At 37.3% G+C, this 9,558-nt stretch overlaps 1 protein-coding gene across 1 annotated transcript in view; it reads right to left on the reverse strand.

The window, feature by feature from the left end:
* Positions 1 to 9,558, reverse strand: part of LOC107753739 (GTPase IMAP family member 8-like) — a 30,176-nt gene that overhangs the window by 19,199 nt on the left and 1,419 nt on the right. Inside the window, exons 2-3 of the mRNA XM_016569954.1 lie at positions 1,866 to 2,468; positions 1,200 to 1,778 (exon numbers count right to left, since the gene is read on the reverse strand). Coding sequence (XP_016425440.1) covers positions 1,200 to 1,778; positions 1,866 to 2,468 — 1,182 coding nt within the window. The remainder of the gene's footprint in view (positions 1 to 1,199; positions 1,779 to 1,865; positions 2,469 to 9,558) is intronic.

Raw genomic sequence — 9,558 nt, forward strand, 5'->3', positions numbered from 1 at the left:
TTTTCATGAATGTATTTTACAACAATACAAAGAGCAATGTGTAACATTTTACCAGATTTAGTCCTACACTTATTAACTTGTATTTGTTCCCCACTAAATAATGTTGTTTCACTAAATGTTTAGTTTAATGTTTTTATAAAATTAAATGATTGTGCACCCATGATTTTTCTAGAATAATTTTTGCTGCTGAATTATCCACTAACCTAGTTTATAATAGTATTTTTTTGTCATAGATTATGATTAGATATTTTTTCATTTGTTATTTTTCATTAAAATTAAGTTATCTATATTTTGCAGATTGTGATTAACACACACAAGAGTGATGATCAGGTCAACCCACAGAACTATAGAAATTCTACATTGATTAAAAAAAAAAACTGCGCTGGTATCGGATCGGAATTGGCCGATACGCAGAATTTTTGGTATCGGATTGAATCGGTTCTGAAAAAAAAAAATGGTATCGTTGCCTCCCTAGTTCAATCACTCCGTCTAGTGGACTATATAGTGAACTAATGTAGGGACTAGTGAATGAGGGTGCAAGGTGTGATTTCAGACAGTCTCTGAGAGTCGACTCTGATACTGTTAATTCACAGTATACTGCTGTAGGCTACTTTCTCGAAAACAACAAATATTACCCAGAATGAATTGTTTTATATGGGATATTACTGTTTTAATGAAAAAAAAACAGTATATTACTATGTTACTGAATGTAGCCGTTTTTTTACAGTGTGTTTTTGCTACTGTTGTTAAATAACTGTCATCTGCAGCTCTTGTAGCTTTATGTCTTTAGTGATGGAGAGGCGTGCACGAGTGGAAAGGGCTTGAATGAAAAGTGTTTGGCTCTAGATTAAAATATCAGAGGATGCAGCGCCAAAAGATAGCACTTGTGGTGTGTTCAGCTTCAATGTTTTGATTTGCTGCATGCTCACTTCAAACTGTGGAAACAGTAAAATGGTACATTTTGGTACATTACATACGTTGTCATTATGTCTCGTGGTCCGGTTGGAACCAACCCAACGTCCGGAACCGGAGTGCGGTCCGCTATTTGAGGACCCCAGATCTATTACTTTTTTCTAAATTATCACAGTCTTATAATATATGTAATTATACTTAATGCAGTTTACCAATATTAAGCAGAAATTTCCAAAAAAAAAAAAAACTTCACAGGATTTGAATAAATGATTTTTAAGAATACTCACCATTCTCTCCGAAATACCTCGTGAGAATTTTTACCAGCAGCAGTTTAGCTTGGCCACTTGATCCTCTCTCCTTGTTGTTGAACACATGGTATCTCTGATCATATTTCTCAACAAGTGTCTTCAGTGCTTCAGTATCATTGATGAATTCTAGTATTGTCATGTTTTCATCTTCTAGCTCATCTCCTCTGGTGAAGAGAATCCAGGTTTTCTCCAAGTAGTTTTCTCCCAAGAGCTTTTCAATCTTCTCCACAGTTTTTCTCTCTTCCTCTTTGATGACCAGCAGAAATGCACAGAGACCTGATTTACATTCCTGGAGAACCTTTTCATTTATCATCTGCTCAATTTCTTCTTCTCTCATGTCTGGGTCATAGAATCCTGGTGTGTCATAAACAGTGACTGGAAACCCATCAATAGTCCCAGATTCCACAGCAACATCTCGAGTGACCAATTTGGAGCTTTTCCTTGACACAAAAGCTTCTCGTCCCAGTATTGTGTTTCCTGCTGCACTCTTCCCAACTTGTTTTTTCCCCAATAAAATCAAGTTCAGTTGTGCATTTTGTCCCATTTCTGGTATGTGACCTAAAACCACATAATAAAACTCTATAAGAATCTGTTATATTTAAGACACAACATTTGAAATTAGAAAAACAACAACAACATTCTTACCACTTTCACATTCACTGTTTCTCATCTGTGCAGTGTTGTACATCTCGCCAGTGTAGCGCTGCTGTTGATTCTCATTAAACAGACGCTCAATCTTGTCCATCAGGTCTCTCATCTCTGATTGGTTGTTCATCATCTTGTTGCAGGTGTGATATCTTCCTCCACATTTCTCCAGCAACTGCTCCAGGACAGGGTTTTTCTTCAGATCATCTATTATAGTGTCACACTCTTCTTCTCTCTCATAGATGAAGAGAATCATCACAAACTGAAGAACTTTGTCACCAAACACACTCTGAAGCCATTCAAGACCCATCTTATCAGCATCTGTTAACTGGCCCAGTCGTACAACAAAGATGAAGGCGTGGATTTCATTTTCATTCACTAGTTGACCAATGAGATGATCCACATTTTCAGCCTCATGTAAGTCAATCATGTTGATCACAGACATGTGACGCTCTGATATTTTCCTCAGTACAGGAACAATGCTGGATATTTCTGCATTTTCCATATTCGTCTGTTCTTCTCCAAGAAAAATGTTTTCATGTCCAAACTGGACTGATGAAGAGTTCCCAAATAACACAAGTGACAGACTGGGAAATGTGTTCTCTGGAATAAAAACACAAGAAAGTTATTAAATACAATACATCACAATGTAAGTGTAATTATAAGGGAGTGTCTATTTACACTAAGTGCATATAGCCCGCCTTGTTGGCAGGGTTAGGGTTAGGTTAGGTTTTGTGAATACGGGCCCTGATGAATAAGATCAGAACGAACCTTTGATTTGTATTAAATATTTAAAAAATCTATTCTGTGCCATTTTTCATCGACAGTCAGTTCACTGTAATTTACATGCTTATGTCATAATTCTTAATATTCAAAGTAGTTCCGCTGTCAACGCGTTACTGTTTAAGATGAATTAAATATGTTTAACATCGTACCGTGCAAACATTCAACTACTTCAAAAGACTGTAATGAACTAAACTCAACAGGTATGAAATATGATCAGGAAGAGAAAAACGCTGTAAATGAGAAGACGAACACTGGACTGCTGATTATTTATTACTATTTATTAAAAATTATTTATTACTGTATTCAGAATGTACAGTGCCCGGGAGGTGACATTTTCGATTCACTTAGTTTTGTCGTGGCCACGACATAATAACTCGTGGGAACGTGATATTATGTCGTGGCCATGAGATCATTTTGTCGAGGTAAGACATCCTTATGTCGTGGCCTCGAGATGCTATGTTGAGGGAACCATAGACATAATAAATACATTACAAATCAAAGGTTGAGGAAGCTGCAGGAGGAATGAAGAAACGTGTAACAGAAGCCATGAGAGGGGTGGAATACATCCGTACAACCACTGACTGCTGGAGTTCAAAGCGGCACAGCTTTATAGGTATGACAGCGCACTGGATTGACCCAGACAATCTACACCGATGCTCTGCAGCGCTTGCCTGTCGACAATTAAAGGGGTCGCACACGTTTGATGTACTTGCAGCTGCGATACATGACATACACTCTGAATTTGAGATCCATGAAAAAGTTGTCTGTATAACAACAGACAATGGATCAAATTTTTTGAAAGCCTTTCGTGTCTATGGAGGTGAGAACATACACGGCAACAATACAGAAAGTGCAACAGCAACCCCATCAGAAGATGAGGATGAATCTGACACTCAAGATGAGGAGAAATGTGAGGAGATTGAATATGTTGAGGTTGCTGAAATTCTAGCCAAGGATGATCTTGAATTTCATTTGCCCAAGAATCAACATTGTGCTTGCCATCTTCTGAACCTGGTTTCCACCGTGGATGTTGACACTGCTCAATCGGATGAAACATACAAAAAGTTATCAAGTTCATCCTTCTCCAAATCTGGCCTTGTGGAACAAGAGTGGTTGGTCCAACAAAGCTGCAGAGATAATGGAAGAGGAATGTAGTATGCAGTTAATTCGTCCAAATGCCACACGATGGAACTCTTTGTTTCTTTCAGTGGAGAGGATCCTGAAGATCATGAAGGAAAAGGGAGATGGTGCTTTCCGGAATCTCTGTGTGGAATTCAAAATCCCCATGTGAGTAATGTTAAAATGTAATGATGCTATGCATTTTCTTTTAAAGTTTCTTTCAGAGACTTTATGCCTTTTTCCACCAGCAAAAGTGAATATTTGTATGCCATCAAGGCATCCTGAATTGTCAGATGAAATAATGGATATTTTTTTACTATTCATTCAAACATGGGAAACAGGAGGGGTAGCAGCAAATCATTACAAATTAATGCAAATTGTTCTGCTATCCTATGATGAAACATTTCTATCCTGATTGAGTAGCATCTATATTTTGCAGTAATCAGCTACTTTAAATGGTCGTAAACAAGGTTTTTCTTTTATAGGTTCACTCCTGCAGAAAAGGCCTTCCTTGGGGAATATGTCACAGCTAACAGAACATAAACCTGACAATAAGATCGTTAGGCTATAATTACCCTATATGTATGGACAAGTGTTATGGGAATATATCAAATGCATACACTGTGAAAATTAAACCACCGTTAGCAAACTCGGACCATGATACAGTGCAGCTTATTCCTGTGTATCGCACCTTGCTGAAGTCGTGTAAGCCTGTAGGTAAGGTGGTGAGACTTTGGTCTCAGGAGAAAATTGAGATATTAAGGGGCTGTTTTCTTTGTACGGACTGGGAGGTGCTGTATGACTCAGATATTGACAGACATAATGAAATCAGGACTGCATATGTTAAGTTTTGTATAGACTCTGTAATACCAGTTAAACGGATTAAACATTATTCAAATAATAAGCTCTACATAACCAAGGAGGTTAAGGAGTGTATTAATCAGAAACACTTCGCTTTTAAACAACGGGATTCAGAACTTTTGAAATTGGCTCAGAAAAAGCTTAATTATAAATTAAGAGAAACTAGTAAGAGGTATAGTTAATTGATAGTGATCTGAGTAAAAGTTCAAAAAAGTTGTGGTCTAAGGTAAGGTGTTTAACAAATATGACTCCTAAAAGGATGAGCATGCATGCTGTCAATGAGCAAATAATGGTAAATGAGCTCAATGATTTTTACTGTAGGTTCAATGTGGATTCTTATGATTGTAGTGATGTATTGGAGGCTATTCGGATTGATGATTCCGTATCAAAACCTCAAATGACTCTGACTGACGTTGTTAAGGTTTTTAAAGGTCTTGACATTAAAAAGGCAACTGGGCCGGATGGACTTTCTGCTTCTATTTGAAAAACTTTTGTAGAGGAACTAGCCCTAGCATGGGTGGATATTTTTCAGAGGTCTATTTATCTACATATTATACCAGCTATTTGGAAAAAATCTATTATTATACCAGTTCCAAAGAGAACTAGCCCTCAGGAGTACAACGATTATCGCCCAGTTGCCTTAACTTGTATTGTAATGAAGTGTTTGGAGAGGATTATGGTGGGGAGGCTTAAGGAAGAGGTCAAGGACCATCTTGATCCTTATCAGTTCGCTTATCAAATCAACATTAATGAAAACACACTGTTGAAATCATTTTAACTTTGAGCGCCACTTTAGAAGGCTCAGCTGACCAGCTATGCGTCAATGCTAAGACAGAGATTTCGCTTTCCTTGGACATGACAACCTATTTTCACAAATATATATGACTCAGCCTGGAGGACAGACGCAAGTAATCGCACACGCTCAGTCGATCTCTCTCTCATTCACTGTCTGTTTAGGCTTGTTAAGTGCAAATCTACGGCGCCTCTGTACAAATCAGCATGGTACACATTATGTTATCATTACTAACTTGTTTAATATTCAGTCCACATGCATGAATTGTAAAACGAGAAGGGCATAACCTTACGAAAAAAGAAAACACGCCAAAATCACGGTTGCTGCGGTTCTTGCATTCCTCTGCGGTTTGCTAGTCAATAGCGCGGTATTGCGGTATTGCGATATTGCGGTTATCGCGACAGCCCTAGCCTGGTAGATGCAATCCTTGCAGGTGTGAACAAGCGCTTTGGGGACATGCTCAATGATCCTGAGCTGATTGCGGCTGCAGTCCTGCTTCCAAAGTTTAAAACTTACTGGACAACTGATGCTGCCATCTTCAAACTCGGTTTGTTGACATAGGCATATAAAACTAAATGAAGAGCAGTGACATGCTAATTAGTACAGATTTATATATATACAGTGGGTACGGAAAGTATTCAGACCCCCTTAAATTTTTCACTCTTTGTTATATTGCAGCCATTTGCTAAAATCATTTAAGTTAATTTTTTTTCCTCATTAATGTACACACAGCACCCCATATTGACAGAAAAACACAGAATTGTTGACATTTTTGCAGATATATTAAAAAAGAAAAACTGAAATATCACATGGTCCTAAGTAATCAGACCCTTTGCTCAGTATTTAGTAAAAGCACCCTTTTGATCTAATACAGCCATGAGTCTTTTTAGGAAAGATGCAACAAGTTTTTCACAACTGGATTTGGGGATCCTCTGCCATTCCCTCTTGCAGATCCACTCCAGTTCTGTCAGGTTGGATGGTAAACATTGGTGGACAGCCATTTTTAGGTCTCTCCAGAGATGCTCAATTGGGTTTAAGTCAGGGCTCTGGCTGGGCCATTCAAGAACAGTCACAGAGTTGTTGTGAAGCCACTCCTTCGTTATTTTAGCTGTGTGCTTAGGGTCATTGTCTTGTTGGAAGGTAAACCTTCGGCCCAGTCTGAAGTCCTGAGCACTCTGGAGAAGGTTTTAGTCCAGGATATCCCTGTACTTGGCCACATTCATCTTTCCCTCGATTGCAACCAGTCGTCCTGTCCCTGCAACTGAAAAACACCCCCACAGCATGATGCTGCCACCACCATGCTTCACTGTTGGGACTGTATTGGACAGGTGATGAGCAGTGCCTGGTTTTCTCCACACATACCGCTTAGAATTAAGGCCAAAAAGTTCTATCTTGGTCTCATCAGACCAGAGAATCTTATTTCTCACCATCTTGGAGTCCTTCAGGTGTTTTTTTAGCAAACTCCATGCGGGCTTTCATGTGTCTTGCACTGAGGAGAGGCTTCCGTCGGGCCACTCTGCCATAAAGCCCCGACTGGTGGAGGGCTGCAGTGATGGTTGACTTTCTACAACTTTCTCCCATCTCCCGACTGCATCTCTGGAGCTCAGCCACAGTGATCTTTGGGTTCTTCTTTACCTCTCTCACCAAGGCTCTTCTCCCCCGATAGCTCAGTTTGGCCGGACGGCCAGCTCTAGGAAGGCTTCTGGTCGTCCCAAACGTCTTCCATTTAAGGATTATGGAGGCCACCGTGCTCTTAGGAACCTTAAGTGCAGCAGAAATTTTTCTGTAACCTTGGCCAGATCTGTGCCTTGCCACAATTCTGTCTCTGAGCTCTTCAGGCAATTCCTTTGACCTCATGATTCTCATTTGCTCTGACATGCACTGTGAGCTGTAAGGTCTTATATAGACAGGTGTGTGGCTTTCCTAATCAAGTCCAATCAGTATAATCAAACACAGCTGGACTCAAATGAAGGTGTAGAACCATCTCAAGGATGATCAGAACAAATGGACAGCACCTGAGTTAAATATATGAGTGTCACAGCAAAGGGTCCGAATACTTAGGACCATGTGATATTTAAGTTTTTCTTTTTTAATAAATCTGCAAAAATGTCAACAATTCTGTGTTTTTCTGTCAATATGGGGTGCTATGTGTACATTAATGAGGAAAAAAAATTAACTTAAATGATTTTAGCAAATGGCTGCAATATAACAAAGAGTGAAAAATGTAAGGGGGTCTGAATACTTTCCGTACCCACTGTATAGACAGTTTTAGCTTTAATTTCTAGCAATATTATATATTAGCAAAGTAGATTCCATTTTTATTTATTTCTCTTATTAAATTATCTACTTTGCTAATATTGTTAGCTAAGCTTTTTGTTAGCTTGTTAGTTAGTTGTTAGCTAAATATTGTATTTTATTGTAGTGGTCTACACTGGTATTTTTTCAAGTAAACATTTGAGATACATTTGATAATTAAATATAACAAAACTGAGAGCTTCATTACATTTTGTGAGCTATGACACAGACAGAAATAATTAATTATATATTTGCAATACATTCGAGTGAAGGTTTCTAAATAAAATACAAAATATTTTTTATAGTTTTCTATAAAAATAAATAAATTGAAAACCTTGCAATGAACATAAACTTGTATTATACTATTTTTCTGCAAAGTTTCATTTGAATCATATTATTATGAAAAGTTCTATACAAATACATTTGAATTGAACTGAACATGTTTCTCTTATATTCTGACACAGAAACAAGATAAACTATTAATTTGACGTGCCTTTAATTTGCAAAGTAAATATATTCCAAATAATATTTCAATTATTTATTTTTGGTTTTAGTACAATGACAAATAAAAACCAGTCATTTAATTTGGGAGAATGTTTGTCCTTATAAGCTTTCTATTTATTTAAGAATTTATGTATGTATGTACAGTAAGTATTCATTTTGCACAGTATAAATGGATTTTCATACATGAAAATAAATTATATTTCTACTGTTTCTATTTTATGAAGGGGGTCCCACACAAGGGGATCATCATATAATGGATCCTTGTTGTTAAAAAGTTAGAAAATCCCAGCTTTAAATAAACCAGACAGAGATGTCCACAAAGTGTCACAAACAAATACTGTAAGCAGATGAAAACAGTATGTAAATATCACTTCTCTTGTTTTCCAACCAAATCATATGGTGGAGAATTACAAACAGATTCAGGACTCAGCACGTCTTTCCAGCAGCAGAGAAGCATTTGTCAGAGTGCCAACATCGTCCCATTTCCATATCTGAAATTAAAATGAGCTCCACAGAAATGCCAGTGTCCCTTTGACACACTGCTTTAATATACACACCCCGCTGCACGCAATAAAGAGCAAATACATTGCACCAATACAATACACAATTTATACACACTCGCCGGCTGTCCACCTCTTGTGTTCTGATCAGCATCAACAACAGCATTTCAAAAAGAATGAACTATGTGATATTATAATTTTAAAAGCACTAAAAATGCTTATGAATGAATTTTTAAATTGTTGCAGAAACATGACCAAATGTGTATTGTATTTAGGTCTTGACTTCATAAAGGGAAATATGGAGGAGAACTCTCAGCTTACAAGTGATGCCACTTCATCAGAGGAAGAGGATTTCTTCAAGCCATTGTTCCAAAATGGCAGCCATGGGGCAAACTGAGCCAAATGTTGTGGGGTAAATTGTGTCAGCATTTTAGCTTACTCCATCATAAGGCACTGTAGTTAAGTTAAATCTCTGAATTATAAAATGGTATTTTAATGTGATATGTTACTGGTTTAGTTTATCATATTATTTGCAGTTTATTTGATAGCGACAGTGTACAAGTGCACCAAATCCTTCTCTGATAAGAACCAGAAAATGCTTTTCATCACATTATAATCAGATATATTTTTCCACCTGTAGTCACTAATGGCCAACAAACTCTCTGTTTAGTCTGTTTTTAGGAAGGCTACAACTTTAGAGTTCAACTTATTGTTTCAGAAATGCAAACAATAAAATTTTGTGGTTTTATGTTGTTAAAGTTAACTTTAAGAAAAGAAATATGACTGTTTGTAAAAGGAAATTATTAAATTCGTTTTTAAATTATTTATTTCACAT

This window comes from Sinocyclocheilus rhinocerous, unplaced genomic scaffold (genome assembly GCF_001515625.1).
Source record: "Sinocyclocheilus rhinocerous isolate Xijiao unplaced genomic scaffold, SAMN03320098_v1.1 scaffold202, whole genome shotgun sequence".
Taxonomy (NCBI): Eukaryota; Metazoa; Chordata; class Actinopteri; order Cypriniformes; family Cyprinidae; genus Sinocyclocheilus; species Sinocyclocheilus rhinocerous.